This window comes from Bufo gargarizans, chromosome 10 (genome assembly GCF_014858855.1).
Source record: "Bufo gargarizans isolate SCDJY-AF-19 chromosome 10, ASM1485885v1, whole genome shotgun sequence".
In the NCBI taxonomy this organism is placed as follows: Eukaryota; Metazoa; Chordata; class Amphibia; order Anura; family Bufonidae; genus Bufo; species Bufo gargarizans.
The window spans coordinates 63,830,363-63,854,527 of record NC_058089.1 but is presented as its reverse complement, the minus strand read 5'-3'; the positions used below and the strand labels follow the sequence as shown (position 1 = coordinate 63,854,527).

Genomic DNA, 24,165 nt, shown 5'->3' with positions numbered 1-24,165 from the left:
AATAAAACTTTTGCTAAATAAAATGTTTCTCACTCATATCATTGGGGGACAAAAGGACCGTGGGTATGGCTGAAAACTGTTAGATCCTCCCCTGCCAGCTATACCCCCTCCAGCCTGGAGAGAGCATATCAGTTTTTAGCTTAGTGTCGTAGGAGGCAGACCTCCATGCTTAGCAGGGTGGCTATTGCAATTTATTTTATTTTAATCATTTTTTCTACAGGTTTCTGGTGGGGACACAGTCGCAGGGAGGCAGGCTGGTGTCGGTTGTCCCACCGCCTTGCCTCCCCCAAGAAGACAAGTGGGCTAGGGCAGCCTAGCTCCCCTGCTTCCCGCCATCAAAAGGGCCACCTGCTCCAAACCCTTTACTGCTCGGTCACCTGCCACTTCGGTGCCAGTGGCCGTAGAGGTGGCACTGCTGGTCTGACAAGTAAGCGTTAGGATCACAGATGAAGACAAGTGAGTATGTTACCACCGGCAGCCCTTCCTACTCCTCGCAAGACCCAGAAAAGACCTGGAGAGGGGGGTAGCGTCCTGACCTCATTTCGGGGGATTTCACTCTGACATCAGTTCTCGACCGCGGCAGCGGGGATTAAAGCCACCGCACTGTGGGGATACTTTCAGACTCCATTCCGCGTCCCTCCTGCAGGCATGGCGGCACTCAATCTTATTCCTACGGGTGCATGGGAGCTTCCATGCACAACAGCAGACATTCAGGGGGCGTGGCTTTAGGTAATTCACTCCAGTCATGCTCCTCAGCGTCCGGAGGGGGAGGGGCCATCTTTCCCGCCGCGACAGTGTTCCTCCCCTCTTCTACTCGACTCATCAGCGTGGCGAGATACAGGACCTGGGTTACCGTCATTTCTGGTAGGACTATTGCTACCCCATCCAGCGTAGAGTAGCTGTGGCACACATGTCTGAACCAATACCTCCCCGTCAAGCCACCTGCAGCGCCACCTACTAGGCCTGCACTTCGTGCAGGGAAAAATTCCCCCGTGGACAGGCAACATCTGTGTTCTGCATGCCAGGCGCCTGCACAGAGCCATTCCTTCCCTCTATGGCCCACAGAAGTACAGGACCATTCTGGCTGTGTGGAACCTGACTGGGTAAAGGCCCTGCCCTGGGCAGTTGAAGACCTTTCTAAAACCTCCCACTCCACTCTCTCTCTAATGGGTCTTTGATTGAGAAATCGCCACCGGTACAGTCTACACCGTATCAGGGCGCACAATCCCGGGACGCTTGCTAGGAAGCCTGCTCCTGAGCAGGTCACCATTCCTTTTCTGACGCTTCAACATCTTTCCCGGTTCCCGATGGCAGGCGTCCTCCCTCTTTAGGCGACACGCTGTCGGAGGGGGAGATTGTGGATTCGGAGCAATCTTCCCAGATTGCATCGATGGTGGATAGTCTAGTATCTGCTATCCGTGACACTTTCCAGGTACAAGAGGACCTTCCCTCCACTAGCCACAAGGGGGTGTCATTTTTGCGTGTGAAGCAAACCCCTAAATCTTTCCCCTTGCACAACGACTTTTCTGCGGTTGTAGCAAAAGCTTGGGACCAGCCAGGTCTGCGCTTCCTGGTTCCGAAGCTCTATCCGATACCTGCTCTATCCTTTTCCAGCTGATTGCGTGGAAAAATTGACCTCTCCTCCGAAAGTGGACCCACCGGTCGCTCGCGAAGAACACGGCTATTCCAGTGACGGATGGCTCCTCGCACCCATCCGGCAGCCATACCGCCCCCACCGGGGACCAGCATAAAGCGCCATCCTTTAAGCCCCAACCAGCCTGGTGTCCGCGGGCTCAGCCACCACGTTCCTCTTCCAGAAAACAGGTCTTCCGCATGAAGGTGTGCCCCCCCCTTCCCGGTCTTCTTTTACTTTCAAGAGCTCACATATCAGTCGTATGCATGGACACTCGAGGTCGTCACCTCGGGTTACAAAATAGAATTCAAATCCATCGCTCCCAACAGTTTTTCCCTCTCACAACTCCCCAAAAGATCCAGTACGGGCTGCGGCATTGTTTCAGGGAATCCAATCCCTTCTCACATGGGGGGTGATAACTCCAGTGCCCCTAGAGGAAAGGTTGAGGGGTTTTTATTCAAACCGGTTTGTAGTTCCACAAAAAAAAAAAAAAAAAAAAAAAAGGGCGAGATCACTTTAGTTCTGGACCTCAAGGTGGTGAACAGCTTTCTCTGGACTCAACAGTTCAGAATGGAGTCCCTTAGCTCAGTGGTTGCTTCATTGGTCCAAGTGGAATTCATGGCGTCCATAGACATTCAGGACGCCTACCTGCAGCATCACAGCCGTTCACCAACATTTTCATTGTTCAGCTGTCCAGTCGTACCATTACCAATTTGTCGCCCTGCCATTCAGCCTGGCGACAGCTCAACGGGTATTCACGAAGGTACTCGCTACCCTCCTGGGCCTTCTGCGGTCCAGAGGCATTACTCTTCTCCCTTATCTGGACAACATCCTGATCAAGGCTCCGACAGTCATTCGGGCGTGGCATTGGTACGCCTACCACAGGACAAGAGACTGGACATCCAGCGGTCAGTGTGTCCGCTACTCCGGCACTGCAGTATGTCAATCCGCAATTGTATGCGGGTACTGGGGGTGATGGTTGCCTCCTTCGAGGCAGTCCCATTCGCTCAGTTCCACACCAGGTCTTTTCAGCGTGCCATTTTGTCCTCTTAAGACAAATTTCCGGATTCGCTGTCTCGGCAGGTACAGTCGGCACTCAGTTGGTGAATCTTACCTGCGCACCTGGATATGGGGAAATCCTTTATCCCAGTCACATGGACGGTTATTACAACAGGCGGCAGTCTTCACGGTTGGGGCGGAGTCCAAACTGCGCATCAACATCTTGGAGCTCTGGGCTATTTATCTACCCCTTTGCCATTGGACTCCCCTCCTGCAGGGCCATCCAATCAGAGTGCAATCGGACAATGCCATGGCGGTGGCTTATATCAACCACCAAAGGGGGACCCACAGCCCGGCGGTGATTAAGGAATCCACAAAGATTCTGCAGTGGGCGAAAGATCACGTTACAGTGATATCTGCAGTCTACATTTTGGGAGTGGACAATTAGATGGTGAATTTTCTCAACCATACGACGGTGGAAGCCGGGGGAGTGGTCTCTCCATCAGGAAGTGTTTGAGGCTCTCTGTCTCCGGTGGGGACGTCCGGACGTGGACTTTATCTTCCTCCCAGACGGTTTTTTCTACCTAATATACTGGTATTTCTGCAGTCCGGATGGGAGCTGGGTCTGGCGCTTAGTTAGTTGAAAGGACAGGTCTCTGCCCTATCAATTTTTTTCCAGATGGCCCCTGGCCAGGTTAGGTCCGATCAAGACCTTTATGCAGGGCGTGGCTTCACACAGTGCCTCCTTATCGTCCCCCCCCCCCTTGCATTCTTGGGACCTGAACTTAGTTCTGGGTTCACTCCAGGCCGCTCCGTTCAAACCTCTAAGTGAGGTCTCCCTTCGCTTGCTCCCCTGGAAAGTGGCCTTTTTGGTGGCCATCACATCTATCCGGAGGGTTTCAGAACTTGCAGCTCTTTCTTGCAAGGAGCCCTTCTTGGTGTTCCATCAGGATAAAGTGGTGCTTCGCCCAGTGCCATCTTTTCTACCTAAGGTAGTATCAGCTTTTCAAGTTAACGAGGACATTGTTGTGCCCTCTTTTTGTCCACAGCCTTCTCATCCGAGGGAGGTCTTGCTCCATCGTCTGGATGTAAGGCAGGCTTTGAAGACGTCAATCGTGGCTCCCTTTCGGAGAACAGAAGCTTTGTTTGTCGCCCCAGAGGGTCCTCGTAAGGGTTTGGCAGCCTCCAAGGTGACGATTGCCCGGTGGATTAGATCGGCAATTGCAGAGGCTTATCGCTCCAGGGACAAGGTGCCTCCTCCTGGGATCACGGCTCACTATCAGAGCCTTCTGGGCTTTTTGGGCTCACCTACACCACACTTCTGCAACCCCAATTGTGTAAGGCGGCGACCTGGTCCTCCTTACACACCTTCACAAAATTTTACCGGGTGCATTCTTTGGCCTCTGAGGATGCTGCTCTCAGCCGCAGGGTCTTGCAGGCTACAGTGTAGTGACTTCCATGAGGTCATCCGAAGTAGATTTGCATAAAACTTTGGTCCAATACTGTATGGAGCGAGCGCTCCGTACAGTATTAGAATGTATTGGCTCAGATGTGCCAAAGTTATTACTTCACAAAGTCTCGCGTGACTTTGCGTAATACTTCATAGATTAATTTTTACTGTAAAAAACATTTCCTGAACTGTAGTTCGGTTCCAAGTGCTACCGTAAGAGCTGAAAACATTGGGCAGCGGTCACTTGACCATGAAAAGTATTGTGGGAACGCCTGTGCTGCGGAGGGTAAGTATTAATATAATAACCTTCCTTCCACAGGTGATTTGCATGGAGAAGTTTCAAGTTGGGGCCGGAGACCAGATCATCTGAGCCATTAGAAAACAGGCCACATAGCAGGAAGCTTGGGGCCCCGCTCTCCACTGCATGGAAGACATGTGCACCTTTCCTGAGCAGACGTTAGAAGGTGGCAGCCTAGCATAAGGCCACTTAGTTACTGCCATAAAGAAGGCACTTTGGTAGTCAATGGATTAAATCACATTAATGTTAGTCAATTTTGTAATTAATGTAATTCAGTTTTGCTGTGTGCAATTTGAAACGCAGCATGAACATGGATGTGTTTTTGCAAAAACCACATGTGTTTTTTTTGCTGCACCCAAAACAGAGCACAATCATGATGTGCAGCAGCACCCTTATGGGCAATTGCACTACTTGTATACCTTTCATCGGTCCAAACATTGTAAGATAACTATCAGGCTGTGTAGAACGGTGCCCCGGGATCTCAATGCACTTACCATTATTCCGGGGCGCTGCTCCGTTCTCCCGCTATGTCCACCGGTATTTTCGCTGACTTGATAACACTGGGAGGAGTGTGCCCTGTTTCTCCCTGGCCGTTCCTTCTCCCTGGCTGTAGTGCTGTTTAATTGCAGAGCTCACAGCCAGGGAGAAAAAAAAACTCCCAGTCTGTGAGCTTTGCGCTGCGATTGGACAGCGCTACAAAACAGGGAGAAGGAACGCCCAGGGAGAAACAGGGCAGACTCATCCCAGTGTTATCAAGTCAGCGAAAATACCGGGGGAGATACCGGGAGAACGGAATGGCGCCCCGGAATAATAGTAAGTGAAGCGAGATCCTGAGGTGCCGCTCTACACAGCCTAATAGTTATTTTACAATGTTTGGACCGCTGAAAGGTCCTCTTTAAGCAAAATAGCAAATTCTCTGCAGGTCTACCAGCTCTACAAAGCTCTGCATCTCACCTTCAAATTCTCCACGGGAACCAAAGGGGTCTCTATAACTTTCAATGAATCCAATGTAACTGGAATGAAACATATACCGTCAAATGAAAGTTATCAAGTATATGTATTCCCACTGTATGTATATTATTAATTCTGCTCTATTTCCTCATTCTAAGTCCCCCTTATAATTTCAAACCTCTCAACTATTGGTCCTTTGTCCTGAACCCAGTATTTAGAGCCCTCTTTGTGAGTTTGGATAGACCCTTCCTGAAAGCTGAGCCCATACGCGTCCAGCATTTTCCTTTGGTTTTCATTGGAAGCATAAACCTATAAATGTTAGAGGAAAAGAAAGCCTGTTAATAAGCTCACAAAAATGGGTTGGGGGTTTTACATGCAGTAAAAGAAAAAGTGACGCAAGTTATATTGCAGGTCTGAACTAAAGCCTGATGCAAACATTGTATGTTGTACTGCAGTTTAACTCCATCTTAGGTAGCGTTATCCAGAGCTAATGTACGCACCTTTGCCTTCTCCAGGTTTTCCCTCACCCTGAGAAGTAAAGGAGAATAATCTCCCCTCGTAACTTCAATTGCATGACCTTCAAATTCAAATTGGCCCAAGAGATTTGAGAGATCAGAAGTAGCATCAGCAGATCCTATTGAGATTAAGGAAAGGGCTATAAATAAGGTCAATTTTACATTTAATTGACACATTCCTATTCACCTCTTTTGTTTCCTTACCTCCTTTGCTGACAGAGGCCAGTCGAACTTCATACTTGGCTTTGTCACCTTTATCCTGAGTTTTAAACAGTCGAGTGTTGTAGGCACTAAGACTCTACAGAGAAAGGGGGGGGGGGGGGGAGAAAGAAAAAAAAGGCTGCTGACCGATTTATATTTTTAGAGAAACTCAGAAGAATATTAATAATATTAGACAGTTGATCAAACCTCATTTAAATACCTTTGAGTCAAGGAACTTCTGTACCAGTTTGGCATCTTCCAAAGTACAATTTGCAGAAAAATAAGTGCTTATCCCCTATAAGAAAATACAAGTAAGATATGCCATCAATATCAGTTAAAAGCGGGTCCCACCTCTATTTTTGGAAATCCCACAGAGGTGAATGAAGAGCATGCTATACATGTGCCGTCTGCTCTCCTTCACTCTGGGGGCCCCGTTCTGGAGACCCACAACTAGAAATCGTAATACGTCAACATACCAGGACGTCATTTTCACATGTCAGATAGGCCTCAGTGTGCCTCCATGATTATACTACTGCATACAAATACTTAGGGTACTTACATACTTGCAGCAGAGGATTCTGGCAGGCAGTTCAGTCGCTCGAAATTGCCTGCCGGATCTGGCAAAACGTATGCAAACTGATGGCATTTGTCAGACGCATCCGGATGTGGATCCGTCTGATAAATGCATTAAAATGTTGGATCCGTCTCTCCGGTGTCATCCGGAAAAACGGATCCTTTTTTCCGGAACACTTAATGCTGGATCTGGCACTAATACACTCCAATGTAAATTAATGCCGGATCTGGCATTCCGGCAAGTGTTTAGTCTTTTTGGCCATAGAGAAAACCGCAGCCTGCTGATGTATTTTCTCCTCCCTGAAATGGCAAAGACTGAACTGAAGACATCTTGATGCGTACTGAACGGATTGCTCTCCATTCAGAATGCATTAGGATAGAACTGATCAGTTCTTTTCCGGTATTGAGCCCCTAGGACAGAACTCGATGCCAGAAAAGAATAACGCTATTGTGAAAGTACCCTTAGATAAGCTATTTTTCTCTAGTGTTACAGCGCCATCTTGTGACATAACTGACTTCAGCAAAGAGTCTGAGCCTCCATAATAATACTATGTTTCACAATTTGCCCACTTCTGTTGTGGCATATGGAAAAATTTGAAAGCATCAACAGTGCTAGCCCAGCAGACCGTGCCAGCGCTGTTGCTCCCTCTTTCCCTCCTGCTGCCATGCGCTGTGCTGACAAGCACGGGTAACAGCTAGCTTAAATGTTGCAGCCGTGCTCCATGCCAGAGTTTACTTCTTGCTGGAGACCTGTACTGTTGGGGCTTGTATGGGTGTGTCTCTCCTCACTTGTGAGGCAGCACGTACACACCCTCCGTCTTACCAGCCTACGGCTGGATTGCAGGTAGTATTTAAAGGCGTTTCCTACAACTGGAAGATGCCTCAGCAAATCATGGTCACTAGCTTGTCTAGTTTCAAGTGTTAAAGTGTTTTTGAAGTTCTGCTTTGCTGTGTACAGGATCCCGCTTTTGGAATTATCGGATTTTGCCTGTTTGCAGCCTGCCTCTGACCTCAGACTTTGTTCACGGACCTTGCTTGATCTTTGCCTGCCCTGCTCCCGGACTTCCCCTCGGTGCCTGCACCAGTATCTCTGACACCCTGGTCAGCTGCCACTGACTTGGGGACTGCTCTGGAGTGGCACCTGGCAACTACCCTAACGGCCCAAGCCTATCCTCACCATCAGATGCTCTAGTGAAGACCAGGTAGTAGCTTAGTCACACCCACTCCAGAGTATAGCCAGTCAGTGGCGCAGTGGGTCCACACCAGCTTGCATAACAAAACAGCCTCTAATGCATCCCTGAAGGGGGTTAAAAATAGGCCTCCATAAGGCGGTCACTCTCCCTCCGACACTAGTAAAGCACCAACAACTGGCTAAAACCATCGCTGATATGCCAATGACAAAAAATGACTCTTGGTTGCAATCAATCATTTCAGGTGAGCATATTACAGCGCAGATCACTGAGAAGTCTAAATGTTTTGTAATAGACTGTCAAAATTCTCTCCCATCTGGAAGATGCCATTGCAAATAGAGAAGAGAAAAAAAAAATAGAAAGCCTGTTGCCCAAGATTAATGACTTGGAGAATAGGAATATACAGGTCCTTCTCAAAAAATTAGCATATTGTGATAAAGTTCATTATTTTCTGTAATGTACTGATAAACATTAGACTTTCATATATTTTAGATTCATTACACACCAACTGAAGTAGTTCAAGCCTTTTATTGTTTTAAAATTGATGATTTTGGCATACAGCTCATGAAAACCCAAATTTCCTATCTCAAAAAATTAGCATATTTCATCCGACCAATAAAAGAAAAGTGTTTTTAATACAAAAAAAAAAGTCAACCTTCAAATAATTATGTTCAGTTCTGCACTCAATACTTGGTCGGGAATCCTTTTGCAGAAATGACTGCTTCAATGCGGTGTGGCATGGAGGCAATCAGCCTGTGGCACTGCTGAGGTGTTATGGAGGCCCAGGATGCTTCGATAGCGGCCTTAAGCTCATCCAGAGTGTTGGGTCTTGCGTCTCTCAACTTTCTCTTCCCAATATCCCACAGATTCTCTATGGGGTTCAGGTCAGGAGAGTTGGCAGGCCAATTGAGCACAGTAATACTATGGTCAGTAAACCATTTACCAGTGGTTTTGGCACTGTGAGCAGGTGCCAGGTCGTGCTGAAAAATGAAATCTTCATCTCCATAAAGCTTTTCAGCAGATGGAAGCATGAAGTGCTCCAAAATCTCCTGATAGCTAGCTGCATTGACCCTGCCCTTGATAAAACACAGTGGACCAACACCAGCAGCTGACATGGCACCCCAGACCATCACTGACCATGGGTACTTGACACTGGACTTCAGGCATTTTGGCATTTCCCCCTCCCCAGTCTTCCTCCAGACTCTGGCACCTTGATTTCCGAATGACATGCAACAGTCCAGTGCTGCTTCTCTGTAGCCCAGGTCAGGCGCTTCTGCCGCTGTTTCTGGTTCAAAAGTGGCTTGACCTGGGGAATGCGGCACCTGTAGCCCATTTCCTGCACACGCCTGTACACGGTGGCTCTGGATGTTTCTACTCCAGACTCAGTCCACTGCTTCCGCAGGTCCCCCAAGGTCTGGAATCGGTCCTTCTCCACAATATTCCTCAGGGTCTGGTCACCTCTTCTCGTTGTGCAGCATTTTCTGCCACACTTTTTCCTTCCCACAGACTTCCCATTGAGGTGCCTTGATACAGCACTCTGGGAACAGCCTATTCGTTCAGAAATTTCTTTCTGTGTCTTACCCTCTTGCTTGAGGGTGTCAATGATGGCCTTCTGGACAGCAGTCAGGTCGGCAGTCTTACCCATGATTGCGGTTTTGAGTAATGAACCAGGCTGGGAGTTTTTAAAAGCCTCAGGAATCTTTTGCAGGTGTTTAGAGTTAATTAGTTGATTCAGATGATTAGGTTAATAGCTCGTTTAGAGAACCTTTTCATGATATGCTAATTTTTTGAGATAGGAATTTTGGGTTTTCATGAGCTGTATGCCAAAATCATCAATATTAAAACAATAAAAAGGCTTGAACTACTTTAGTTGATGTGTAATGAATCTAAAATATTTGAAAGTCCAATGTTTATCAGTACATTACAGAAAATAATTAACTTTATCACAATATGCTAATTTTTTTTAGAAGGACCTGTACATAATACAGGGAGCAGCGATTCCTCAGTCATTTGACGTCAACGCCTATCGCGGCATCTGTGAGGCAAGGCAGAGGGCTGCAGCTCAGTAGGGAGTGCAGTATGATGCCATTTACCCTAAGATTTCTATTAGAATGAATGGGACAAGGGCTCAAAAGATCCCAGGTTCTAGCCCCCTAAGGGGGCTAAAATGTATTGTTAAAAAAAAGTAAAAGAAAAAAAATCTAATTTAAAAAGTATTAAAATTTTAAGAGTTTAAAACCCCTCCCCCCCCCCTTTATATTTTTTATAAGTAAAATTGGGAAACAAAAAATAAAACAAAAAAGCTGCGTCCAAAAATGCCTCAACTATTAAAATCCTGAGCGGCGAATGCCAAATGCAAAATGTTACACAACAATACCCATGATGTGAGAATAGGCATCCAGGCACTAGTAGGCACACAAGCCAGGCCCCACACATATTGAGGGAATAACCTCAGGGGTCTTCATTGGATGTCCTAGCAGTGTGTCTACTTAGCTATTTATTGTGGGTTGTCCAGGCATTTAGGATTGTCCTTATATTTGACCACTTGCACACATTTATGTAAGGACATATTGTATACAATATTTTAATGTTGTGGTGCTAAATAAAGATGGATATATTTTATACATATTGGATTTGTGTTTTTTTATATAGTCCTTCTGGTTGTAGTTATTGTATAGGTTATAGGGGCTATTAGCTGGCACTCCATTACCTTTCAAGTGTGCCCCCTGGTTATTATTTTTGACATACAGTATTACTAGATTGAAAATACACATGGTATTTTTGCACTAAACACACTGGTTGCGTGATAATCACCCTATATTCAAGAACTGCTGAACAGACTTATTGTTTTATTAACCAAATCAGGACACAGCCATTTTGTACCTTCCTGACATGGCCAAACTTTGCAAATCTGACATGTGTAACTTCACTTTGGAATGCTTTTACTTATCCAAAGGATAAGGCAAGGAGTTCAACATGGGAAATAAACAAATCCCCAAGAAGTGACCCCATTTTAAAAACCACACCCCTCGCGGTATTTACCAAGCGGAGCATTTTAACCCAACAGCTAATTTTCAAAAATGTATTCACAGTAGGTGCAAAGTGAGAATTGCATTTTTTTCATAATATGCCAATTCAGTGTCAAATATGTTGTGCCCATCATGTGCCAGTGTTAAAAGCAAGCCATCTTATTATGCTAGGATTTCTGGTTTTATAAAAAACCCTACATGTGGCTCTAATCGTTTGCCTGGACATACACCAGGGATCGGGAGAAAAAGAACACAATGTGCATTTGAGGCCCAATGTGATTTATACATCTTGTTCTGGCAAGTGTAAGGTTCTGGGGTGAAATAATAAATAGAACTCCTGAAGTTACCCAATTTTGGAAACTACACCACTCAAGGTATTTATTAAAGGGGTATTCCCATCTTCATACTTCCCTTCGTTGAGCGCGACGTTCACTTCCTGGATTCGGCTGGGCTTGATTGCCGTCTTCTCCTGGCTGGGCCGCGGTTGCGCAGAAGACTTTCTCCCGGCCGGGCGCCATGGTGACTTATTCCTGGGCTGTATAGTACAGAGCCGGCGTGCATGTTTGCGGCGGCACGTGCGTTCTGGACATTGCCCGGCAGGGAGAAAATATTCAGTCTTCTGCGCAAGCGCGGCCCAGCCGGGATTCGACAGGAGAGGTGGCCGTAACCATTGGAGACGAAAGACAACGATCAGGTAAGATGGGACTTATTTTCTCAAAAAGGGTGGGAATTGGGTAATTAAATGTATATACAAAAATGATCACTGTCAAATCATTAACAGATTTAACAGTGATCATTGTAATGGGAATACCCCTTTAAGGCCACTTTCACACTAGCGTACAGAGCGGATCCGTCTGAGATGGATCCACTCATAGAACGCAGATGGTGGCTCCGTTCAGAACGGATCCGTCTGCATTATATTGTAAAACAATTTCTAAGTGTGAAAGTAGCCTGAACGGATCCGTCCAGACTTTACATTGAAAGTCAATGGGGGACGGATCCGTTTGAAGATTGAGCCATAGTGTGTCATCTTCAAACGGATCCGTCCCCATTGACTTACATTGTAAGTCTGGACGGATCCGCACGCCTCCGCACGGCCAGGCGGACACCCGAACGCTGCAAGCAACGTTCAGGTGTCCGCCTGCTGAGCGGAGGCTGAACGCTGCCAGACTGATGCATTCTGAGCGGATCCGCGTCCACTCAGAATGCATTAGTGCTGGACGGATGCGTTCGGGCCGCTTGTGAGAGCCTTTGAACGGAACTCACAAGCGGAGCCCCAAACGCTAGTGTGAAAATAGCCTAAGGGATGAAATGAGCATTTTGACACCACAGATATTTTGCATTAATGCATTAAATCAGACTGTGCAGAGTGAAAGCTGCTGTATGGACACATGACAGGACTCAAAGGGAGGCAGCGCCATTTGGCTTTTGGAGCACAAATTTTGCTGGAATGGTGTTCAGGTGCCACATCACAATTGCAGAGCCCCTAGATACCCATACAGTTGGAAACCACCTTTAAAAGTGCCTCATTTTGGAAACTACACCCCTCAAGTTATTTATCAAGAAGTTCAGTGGGCATTTTGACACCACAGGTGTTTGAAGAAATTAACGAGCAGTAGGAGGTGCAAAATGGAAGTTTTCCACAGATATGGCATTTCAGCGCATAGTATGCTGCGCCCAGCTGGTATCATCTAAGACACACCACACCCTTTAGGCCTCCCGAGGTCTCAATTGTCATAGCAGTCATTGGTCTCCCATCATCACAGTGCAGGGAGCCAGTGAGGTCATAGAGGGAGCCCCTCTCTGCAACCCCATAGATGCGAGGAAATTAAGCGGTTTCATCATCTTCTAAACCCCATCGATGCAGCTGTCAGCATTGACTGTGGAATCTTAGGGGTTAACCCTCCGGCATCAGAGACTTCAGCCGGGTTCCTGTCCTGATCGGATGCACACAGCTTCTGTGCCCTCCTGATCAGTGCGGTACATGTAGGGCGGATTGGGAGAAGTAACTTCCTGCTGTGCTGGACATGTACGGCAGATGTCGGGAATTAAGAAAATGAAAATGCCTAAATAATACTTTATTATAAATATATTCCCAAATACCTTTCATTAGTTATAACTGCTTGTTTTGTCTGAGTAGCAATCATCAGGGGAAATAAAACACAAACACAAACCTGTCCTAATCACACAGGAGGACAAGTTACTTCACAACACTGAGCTATGGAGCCGCCTCATCCTACTCTCTGCACTGCTGGTAAGGGATTATTATGCTAAATACAGTTTAATATGATTTTCCCTAGAGAAAACAAACCATTATAACTAATGAAAGATATTTGGGAATATATTTATAATAAAGTAATATTAAAGTATTTTTATTTTCTTAATTCCTGGAGATCCCCTTTAAATGTTTATGTCCCAAATGATCTGAATTATTCCTTTTTTATTAGGTTAGTGCAGAACGTATGTGAATGTCTTCCTAGTAATAGCTTATTAAGGTGATCTCAACACTGTTCATGGTCCCATTTAGATAGACCAGCACACCTACCATTGCAAGTCACCAACTCCATCTATTTGTGCATCTCAATAAATTTCAATATCATCAAAAAGTTAATCTCAGTAATTTAATTTTAAAAGTGAAACTCATTATATAGATTTATTACACAGAGTTATTTATTTCAAGTGTTTATTTCCTTTAACGTTGACAATTATGGCTTACAGCTAATGAAAACCCAAACGTTAGTATCTCGATGAAAATTACGCTTACCGGTAATTGGATTTTCCATATAGCCTCCACAACGGCACCAACAGGAGGATATCCTGCCTCCCAGGGCCAGGAAACAACATGGAGACCAATAATCTAAAAAGCTCCTCCCCGTTACCTCCTCCAGTTCGCAACCTAGGACACGGAATTGATGCAGAACAGAAAAAACTTTATATAAACAACAAAAAACAAGATAATAAACATCCGTTCATCGTAACTTGTCAAAAAAAACAATTTTGTTAAGCGAGGGAGGGAAAAAAGTGGTGCAGTTGTGGAGGTTATATGGAAAATCCAATTACCGGTAAGAGTAATTTTAATCTTTTCCATAAGCCTCCCCAACAGCACCAGCAGGAAGATTAGCAGAGCAAACATCCTCTAGGGTGGGACAGCCGCAGAAAGGACTTTACGTCCAAAGGATAAGTCTTTGTTATATGCAATATCTAGCTTATAGTGTCTGAAAAAAGTAGATGGATTTGCCCAGGTAGCAGCCTTGCAGATTTGATCAAGTGATGCTGAGGCACCTTCTGCCCAGGAAGTTGATCTGGCTAGATCTTGTAGAATGGGCTTTTAACCCTTTTGGAATATCGACCCCTTTCTTAAAATAAACCAGAGAAATGGTAATTTTTAACCAACGTGCAATGGTTGCTTTACTTGCTGCCTGTCTTTTATTTGGACGCCGAAACTGGATAAAAAAAAATGGTCTGACTTTCTTGACTGCTCTGTGGATTATACGTATTGTAGAACACACCTCCTGACATCTAGATTATGGAATTTAGACTGTCAAGAAGAATCTTCCTGAGGACAAAAGGAAGGTAGGGAAACTTTTTGCTGACCGTGAAATCTATAAAAAAAAAAAAAAAAAGTTGGTAAATAGGCAGGAGAATGCTTCAGAATAATTTGGTCATCCAGGATAGACAAGTAAGGGGGCTTACATGAAAAAGCCTGAATTTCTCCTACCCTTCTGGCTGTAGTAATGGCCACTAAAAAGGCCATTTTTAACTAGAGTAACTTTAGGGTAATATCACTAACGGGCTCAAATGGAGGATCTAATAAGCCAGATAAAACTAGGTTTACTGAAGAACGGAAGACAGGCCTGATGCTATAAGACTCCTTTTATAAATCTCTTTACTAGCTCTATTTCTTCCACTTTGATGTCTAGGAAGGCAGATAGGGCAGCTATCTGTACCTTCAATGTATTTACTCTAAGACCCATGTCTAGGCCTTTCTGAAGAAAATCCAAGATGATTTTTTATATTCGGAACCATGGACGGGTCCCAGGAACCTGCGGAAAGAAAATACAGAAAAGCCTTCCACGATTTTTTAGGTAATTGGTTTCCTGCTCTTAAGTAGGGTAGTAATCACTGAATGCGAAAGGCCCCTTTCCTTTAAGATGTCACGTTCAACATCCAGGTTGAGGGGTTGAGTTCGGATGTATTACTGGACCCAGTATAAGAAGCTATGTAACCTGAGGAAGACGCCAATAATCCCCTCTTGACGGTTGAAACAGGAGAGGAAACCAGGATATTCTTGGCAAACAGAGCCACCAGGATTACTTGACAGTTCTCTTCCGCAATTTTTGCTAGACATTTGGGAACGAGAGGTAGGAGGAGGAAAGGCATACAGAAAGCCCTTCAGCCAAGGAGCAGAAAAGGCATCCACCAGAAAAGGTCTGTCTTGATAGGACAGGGAGCAGAAGGGAACTATTTTCTTGTTGTCTCTTGTCACAAAAAGATCCAGAAATCGGGGATCCCCATCTTTTGCAAATTGGGTCGAAGGCTTTTTGATCCAGAGACTGAGGAATATGGATTGTCCTGTGAGGATTATGGATCATCATTTACTGGCAGCCCTGATTCTCATCCGATTCACCTTTTTGTCAGTCCACATGCAAACAGGCTTTCACTCCACTACCTTTGCCATCTGACAAGCAGATGGTTGAAATCCACAGGGGGGCCTAGCTCAAAGGATGCCCCAGGTGGATAGACTCGCACCTCTGTTGTGGATTTTTTTTTAGGATGTGTATTTAATATATTGTGTATTCTCATCATGTCTCTCAGTGTCAGGGTAAACCATTGGAGTAGATATCTTCCCGTGTATGTCCTGGAATGGTCCATGTACTAAGCACTGGGCTGTGGGCTGGGGGTGGCTGATGTGTTCAGCAGAGCAGCGCTTTGTTGGCTGATGTCTGGACGCCAAATAGGGCCCCCGCGCAAGACGCAGATTTATTGGCTTGGCGTGGATGCATTTGTTAAGAGAACAATATAACGAAAGGAACTTGCGTTTGTTGTCTCTAGTGCGCCTGATCAGCTGCTGGAGATAATGTCGCTGTACTGTAAATAAACATGCATGAGGATCATAGTAACTTTATCTGGTATTGATCACTGAGCAAGGATGGATGAAGTTCACTCCAGTGGTAATGGTAGATTATTGTATACATGAGTTTATTGGTTAGGTTATTCTAAATGATGGCGTCTTGTCTTCCTATGTCATCACTTCCTGTATCCTTGTTTTGGGCCAGCCACTTTTACACCTTTTGTGAGTAAAGAAAACAGACTGAGCAGGGCGGGACAGATGCTCAGCAGAACTTAATATGAGAACACCTTTGGCTGACTGCGGTTGAGATTTTTACTTTTCCTTACACAAAGATATTGGAGAGCAGATTACAACTATTTATATTTATATTTCACCTCTTCCAGCAGCTAGGAGCCAGGCCAAGTTAACCGGAAGGATCTCTCAGTATGGGGTCCCCAACCTTCCCCAGTTCAATCAGATTAGCAGACATATTGGGGCCGGCGAGTTATAAGGAATTATATATTGTCCATCCATCCATGCGATCCTGGGGCAAAGCCAAACATCCACGTAGTCCTGGCTTGAGACTAGGATGCCTGGGAGGGGAGATATACTCATCTCCCCACAGAAACCAAATAACAGTACCATGATTGGACTCCAGTTGTAGCCAGAATTCAGGTGGATCAATTGGGCCTGGAACCATCTTCTGGCGGCATTCTGGTCTATGAGCCCTAACGGGTTTTATGGGTCATTTTCTGCCAGCACCAGAGAAGGAGGGGAGGACCCTTCCCAGGGGCAGGGAGGGGAGCGGCCAGCTACAGGTCTTAAGCCCATGAAAGCCAGCGAGCGGTGTCTTTCTCTGAAAAGGGGTCACATCGTGCAAATGTGTTTGGAGAGACCTGGAAACCGCTGACACCACCGCTATATAAAAAACTGTTAGCGGACCGGGCCTATATCAAACAAGAGCTGGTGGCAGATACCCGAGGCTGAGACAGCACTGTTTTCACTGCGGCAGTGAAAAGGCTCTCAGCTTGTTGCCTCTCTATGCCCACGTGGACAGGAGGTGTATGTGTAAACTCTACCACGCTGACTTTACCTGCTCCTCTGGAGGGCGTAACGTCATGTTTTCGGTAACCCGTGACCATACAGAGTCTTGTGAGTTTGACGAAGGAGACGTCAAGCGGGCACGAGGTGTGGTATTCGTCACAGAGACCATTCCCCTTCTCTGAGGGTCTTTCTGCTCAGATAATCTGCTAGGGCATTCTGATCTCCTTGCGCTGAGATGGAAAGATGTTCTTCTGCTAACCTGAAAATTCTGTCCGCTCAGAGAATTCAATAATGCATTCAGTTATTTTACATTTGAGGATTATCTGGTCAGGGCCATGTTCCAAGAGCCTTCTATCACCTCTCGATTGCAGTGTGCTCCCCATCCTGAGCCACTCGCATCCGTGGTGATGACTACCAGTTTTTTTTTTGTCTCCAAGGAACCCACTGGTTTAGATTCTTTTGGATCAGCCACCAGTAAAGGGAGTGTTTTACACTCAGAGGGAGTGATACTTTTTTGTCCAGGAATGACTGACTTCTGTCCCAAGAAGAAAGGACTGGGGGCACTCAGATATGGGCCTGAGCCAAATTTTACCGCTGGAAGGGTTGAAGTTAAAAAGGACCAACACTGTCATAATGTCTCCGATACCAATTTTGATTGCAGAAACCATTTTATTTTCTCGACCAAGACTTGCATCTTCTCTTGAGGAATAAAGGTCATCACGCGCAAGGCTGGAGATAGGATTTTTCTGTATTTATCATCCAACCTAATGAGGTCAAAGCTGCTTCTGTTCTGTTTTTGCTGCAAAAAGAAAGTTGTCGAGATATGGAATGAATAAGATCCCTTGTTGATGGAACCGGCTTGAAATTTAGGATATAATATTTGTAAATATCCTCATAGCTGAAGAAAGGCAGAAGGGGAGAGCCTGAAATTGTAAGTGCTGGAGTTGACCTTGAATATAGACAGCTAACCTTAAAAGCCTCTGGTGATCTACATGGATGGCAGTGGCGACAAAACCAAAATAAGTATATATAAATAAGATTACAAAATACGAGAGAATTGCGGTATGCAGGGATACATTTATAATAACAATTTACTTACAAAACAAGCTATTCAGTCGTCTGCTGTGCCGTCCTCTGCTTGCTTCTGCAGATTCTTTCCCCTTCTTTCTGTCTCATCAGTGCGCAGGTGCACTGTTATGGTGGATCTGTGGAAGACATACTGTTATGGGGGCATCTGTGGATGACACTGTTATTATTTATGCCTCTCATCACTCCCATATCAGCCCCCATGCCTCTCATTAGCCCCCATATCAGCCCTTATGCCTCGTTAGACCCCATTATGCCTCTTATTAGCCCCCATTATGCCTCTCATCACCCCCATATCAGCCCTTATTGCTAATTAGCACCCATTATGCCTCTTATCACCCCCATATGAGCCCCCATGCCTCATTAGCCCCCATTATGCCTCATTAGCCCACATTATGCCTCATTAGCCCACATTATGCCTCATTAGCCCCCATATACCTAATTAGCTCCCATAGGCCTCATTAGCCCCCATTATGCCTCTAATTAGGGGCAAATGAGGCATAATGGGGGCTAATTAGGAATATGGAAGCTAATTAGGCCTATGGGGGCTAATAAGAGGCATAATGTGGGCTAATGAGGCATAATGGCTTATAATGGGCGCTAATGAGGCATAATGGCTTATAATGGGCTCTAAAGAGGCATAATGGGGGCTATTATGCCTCATTAGCGCCCATATGCCTCATTAGCCCCATTATGCCTCTAATAGCCTAATTAGCCATTATGCCTCTAATTAGCCCCCATTATGCCTCTAATTAGCCCCCATTATGCCTCTAATTAGCCCCCATTATGCCTCTCAATAGCCCCCATTATGCCTCTCAATAGCCCCCATTATGCCTCTCAATAGCCCCCATTATGCCTCTCAATAGCCCCCATTATGCCTCTCAATAGCCCCCATTATGCATCTCAATAGCCCCCATTATGCATCTCAATAGCCCCCATTATGCATCTCAATAGCCCCCATTATGCATCTCAATAGCCCCCATTATGCATCTCAATAGCCCCCATTATGCATCTCAATAGCCCCCATTATGCATCTCAATAGCCCCCATTATGCCCCCAGCAGCCTCATTTTTTTATAAAATAAAAAAAACACTTACCTCTCCTGCTCCTGGATGCCACCTGCAATTTTCTCTCTCTCCTCACTCCTGTGCTCTAAACTGCAACGCACAGCGTGAAGTCACAGAGCACCCTCACGCTGTGCACAGCCTAAGTACAGAAGGTTTACCGCTTCCATGGAAGCGCTCATTATTATTCAACGTCCATTGGGGTTCAAGAGGCATGGGGACGTGATAGTAGGAGTTCGCCAGATCTAATGTTACCATAAAGCAGTCTTTTGTTAAAAGATTTTTTGTTGATGATCATTTCCATCTCAAAGTTTTTGTAACTTACGAACTTGATCAGGCCTTTTAAGTTTCTTATAGCCCTGTGAGTTCCATTTTTCTCTTCCTTCTCTTGATCAGACGGTGCTGGAAACACATTATTTTAGGATTTCCAGGAGAAGTTGTTTTTCTGGATTTAAAGTTTCGTTTACCATGAACATTTCTAGAGAGTAGGAGTTGAATTATATCCTGTAACCTGACATGATTAGGGATAGAATCCAAGGGGAGGAAGATATCTCTTCCCAGGCAGAAGTGAAATTCTTAAATCTTCCTCCCACTGTACTGCTGGCATCATTTGTTAGACTGTCTGGCAGATTTATCCTGGTTGAACAGGAAGTCTTTTCCTCTGCCTATAGATGTCTGCCAGTGGCACGTAATTTCTTTTTTCTCTTAGTCTTGCCTGCCCTTCCTTCGCATACGAAAGGATCGACTCCCCAAAAAATAAAATAAAAATGTTTTTATTCCATGGGAAAACACTTTTTCCCTGCCTGAGGCCTTCTCCAAAATATCATCAAGAACAGACCCAAAAAGACTGTCCCCCTCGCATGGGATGCTGCACAGTCTTGATTTGGATGTTGCATCCCCAGACCAGGATCTGAGCCATATTGTTCTTCTGGCCGAGTTAGTAGATAAGGCAGTCGATCTAGTCACCAGTTTAACCACATGGAGGCGTCAGCAATACAACTTGAAGCCTTTTTTAGGACTGGTAAAGAAGCCAGAATAAATTTTCCCTTGGAGTATCTGAGGTTACATGCTCTTCTAATTGAGATAACCAAAAAGGACAAGGTTCCAGCTGTAAGGGTTGCGGCAATCCCTGGTCTAAGAAAAGCAATGTTTGCCTCCCAGGACCTTTTCAAGATGGAAATTTTTTTTTATCCATAGGCTCCCTCAAAAGTCTTACATCCTCAAAAGGTAAAGAGGATTTCTTTGAGATTCTTGCTACTGCAGTATCAACTTTAGGAGTCTTGTCCCAGAACGCAGAATCCAGTTCCTCAAATGGATATTTTCTCTTGAACAATTTAGAAATCCCTGATCTTTTTTCCGTATCTTTCCATTTATTACTTAACTTCTTAATTGTGTCATGTACTGGAAACACCCTCCTCTTTTTTCTCCAAGCCTTTTAAATAATTGATCTTGGATCGAATATGCTTCTTTAACGTCTTCTACATTAATGGTAGCATGTATAGTTTTTAATAAGGCTTCAGTTACATCCACTGAACACAGCAGCGTTCCAGAATAGTCTTCAGAGGCAGAATCTGAATTATCAGCTAATTCCCCTTCATCCAGCTCTAAGTCCTCCTCCATACTGTTGAGGATCTGATCTAGAGGTGGAAGGTCTCTAGGCTTGATTAGAAAACTTTGTAACCTCTTATTTAATGAGTGCTCTAAGATTTTCCATAATAGAAGGGCTTTCTTCTAAAACTACCTTCTCTGTGCATCTGACACATATCTGCTTTTTGTATGAGGAAGAAAGCAGTTTCTTGCATAAAGCACATATTTTGGTTTTTAGTGGTGGGTCTACAGATTTCCCAGAGGTCTTACCCTAAAACAGAGGGAATCATGATGAAAATAGACTCTAACCCGAGCAAGAACCACCACCAAAAGGTAACTAAAGAAGAAATAGTATTGAAAAAAAACACCTCAGACATTGGCTAATGCACTGGGTGATCGTGGCAAACACATTAAGAGGAAAACAGATTAATCTTACTGGGCTGAGGGCCCTAGGAGGGTCAGAGATATTTTTCCCCACATCTGCCTGAGGAGGCAGAGACATCCTGTGATCACCACGCCAAACACACAAGGCTCTGTCAGCCTCCATTTTTAAACCGGCCTGCCTCGCTATTTCCGGGTTCCGGCGTCACTACGCCGGAAACGCCCACTTGTGATCACGTGAGCGGCCCGGCAGCCCCGAAGCGCCGCTTCCTCTCCAGTCCAAAGCAAGAGAAAGGCTCGGCCCCAGCCTTCCACAGATGTGGGCCTAATCCTCCTGCCTGCTGATCCCACTCAACCACGGCAGAACCTGGGGCTGCAAAGCGCAGGTAGAGAGAGAAGATAGGGGTGGGAGGCAGAGTTTTGCGCTCTGCTATAGCCCTCCTAAGAAGTTCTCAGGGCCAACAAACCAAAGGCTGAGCGTCTTTCCAGGGGCAGAGGCAAAAAAAAAAAAAAAAAAAAAAAAAAAAAAAGACCGAGATCTGACTACAGACTGGAGGTGGATAACAGGTTCATCGCATGTGAAGTATAGACTTATGACAGCTGTCTTTTTATATGCGAAACACGGACTTGCGATTGCCACCTTTGATAGCAGAATATGAACTCAGTTCTCCGCGTTTATGGTTCCATATGACAACTACTTTCATACACTGCTTAAGGAGTTTGAACCTACCCCATTAAGGGCACCGCCGCTTTTGTCCAGTACTTCACACCAATCACTATCTGTTCTACCATTTTATCTTGAGGTGTTATGGAAGCCCAAGTTGCTTTGATAGCAGCCTTCAGCTCATCTGTATTTTGGGTCTGTGTCTCATCTTCCTTTTAACAAAACCTCAGATTCTCTATGGCTAAGGGCAGGCAAGTTTGCTAGCCAATGAAGCACAATGATACCATGGTTATTAAACCATGTATTGTCAACTGCCCACACTGCCAAAAGTAGTACCAAGTCCTGCTGGAAAATGAAATCTGCATGTACATAAAGCTTGTAAGCAGAGAGAAGCATGAAGTGCTCTAAGATTTCCCAGTAGACGGCTGCACTGACTTTGGACTTCATATAAGGCTACATGCACAAAGCCGTTGTTTTGGTCCGCATCCGAGCCGCAGTTTTTGCAGCTTGGGTGCGGACCCATTCACTTCAATGGGGCCGCAAAAGATGCGGACAGCACTCAGTGTGTTGTCCGCATCCGTTGCACTGTTCTGTAGCCCCGCAAAAAAATAAATAAATATAACGTCCTTTTCTTGTCCGTTTTGCAGACAAGAATAGGCATTTCTACAATAGGCCATCCGTTCCGTTAATTGCGGAAGGCACACGGACGGCTTCCGTTTTTTGCGGATCCGCGGACCTAAAAAAAGGAACGGTCATGTGCATGTAGTCCAACACAGTGGATTAACACCGGCAGATGACATAACTCCCCAAACCATGACTGACTGGAAACTTCACACTGGACCTCAAGCACCTTGACCCGTGTGCGTCTCTCCACTCTTCCTCCAGACTCTGGGATCTTTATTTCCAAATGTAAATTTTACTTTCATCTGAAAACAACTTTGGACCACTAAGTAACAGTCCAGTGCTTTTTCTCCATAGCCAAGGTAAGGCTACTTTCACATCTGCATTTTTGCTAGATCCATCATTGATCAGTAAAAACACTTACTTTAGGATAATACAATAGCTATGAAGAATCTGGCACTAAAACCATTGTAAAGCCAATGGGCGTGGATCAGTTCTCTTTTGTGTCCGAGAAAATGGATCTGGCACCATTGACCTACGGATGTAGCAGGGTTAACACACATGCTTTTGAGACATGTTATCAATGCAACTAAATGCGTTAAGCAATTGCTTTTCAATGGCTATTGTTTCAAGATAACGCAATGAGTTAAGAAATTTGAGTTGAGTTAAGAGTGTGTGCGTTACCCCTGCTACATCTGTACATTGTGTTTCATGCCAGATCTGTCTTGCTCCACATCACATGACACACTCAAACTGCTACTTGTAGCGGGTTTCTGTCCGGTATGGGAACGAAACCAAACTGAAAGGAATGCATTCTGGTGCATCCGTTGCATTCAGTTTTGTCCTTATTGACAATAAATGGGGACAAAACTGAAGAGATTTCCTACAGTATTGAGATCCTATGACTGATTTCAATACCGGAAAGGAAAAACGTTGATGTGAAAGTAGCCCAAGACGATTCCGATGTTGTTTCTAGGTCATGAGTGGCTTAGCACATGGAATGCAACAGTTGCAGCCCATGTCCTCGATACATCTGTATGTGGTGGCTCTTCACATCTATGTGTGGTGACTCCAGCCACAATCCACTCTATGTGAATCTCCCCCAAATTATTGAATGGCCTTTTCTTCTCAATCCTTTCAAGGCTGCAGTTTTCCCTGTTGCTTGTGCACATCTGTCTACCACACATACTACTTCCACTCTACTTTCCATTAATATGCTCCACAACTGCCTGCTGGACAACGGTCAAGTCCGCAGTCTTCCCCATGATTGTGTAGCCTAATGATCTGTACTGGGCAATGGTACTGTGGTACCATTTAAAGGATTAAAGAAACCTTTGGAGGTGTTTTGTGTTGATTAGCTGATGAGTGCGATGGCATGAGTCTGCAATATTGAACTTTTTCACAATATTCAAATTTTTTGGGATACTGACTTTTGGGTTTTCATTAGCTGTAAGCCATAATCAACATTAAAATAAACGCTTGAAATAGAACAGTGTGTGCGCGCAATGAATCTATACAATATACGAGTTTCACTTTTTTAATTACTGAAAAGACTTTTTGATGACATTTTAATTTACTGAGTATATGTTATTGTTAAAGATGTGTGAATTTTATTCTATATTTTTGTATATCTAGGATTGTAATGAGTTAACTTTTTCTACTTCCAAGTACCCACCCACCCCCTCTTTGTTTCAAGACTGGAGAAGAGGGGGGGGGGGGGGGCAAAGGGCTGTGCTGTGAGAAGTGTCTGTTTTCTCATCTTTGTACAGGTGTCCCAAGAGTCATATAGACTGTGAAGGAGTGCATAAGCCAATTATATGGCTCGATGA

The 24,165-nt window shown here is 45.1% G+C and overlaps 1 protein-coding gene across 4 annotated transcripts in view; it reads right to left on the bottom strand.

The window, feature by feature from the left end:
* The window catches only part of DPP3 (dipeptidyl peptidase 3), a 135,829-nt gene that overhangs the window by 30,710 nt on the left and 80,954 nt on the right, over positions 1 to 24,165 (bottom strand). For all 4 annotated transcript variants that reach the window (XM_044269902.1, XM_044269901.1, XM_044269900.1 and 1 more), the window contains 5 exons: positions 6,268 to 6,342; positions 6,051 to 6,144; positions 5,832 to 5,965; positions 5,510 to 5,640; positions 5,335 to 5,393 (listed from right to left, as the gene is read on the bottom strand). In XM_044269902.1, the coding sequence (XP_044125837.1) occupies positions 5,335 to 5,393; positions 5,510 to 5,640; positions 5,832 to 5,965; positions 6,051 to 6,144; positions 6,268 to 6,342 (493 nt within the window). The remainder of the gene's footprint in view (positions 1 to 5,334; positions 5,394 to 5,509; positions 5,641 to 5,831; positions 5,966 to 6,050; positions 6,145 to 6,267; positions 6,343 to 24,165) is intronic.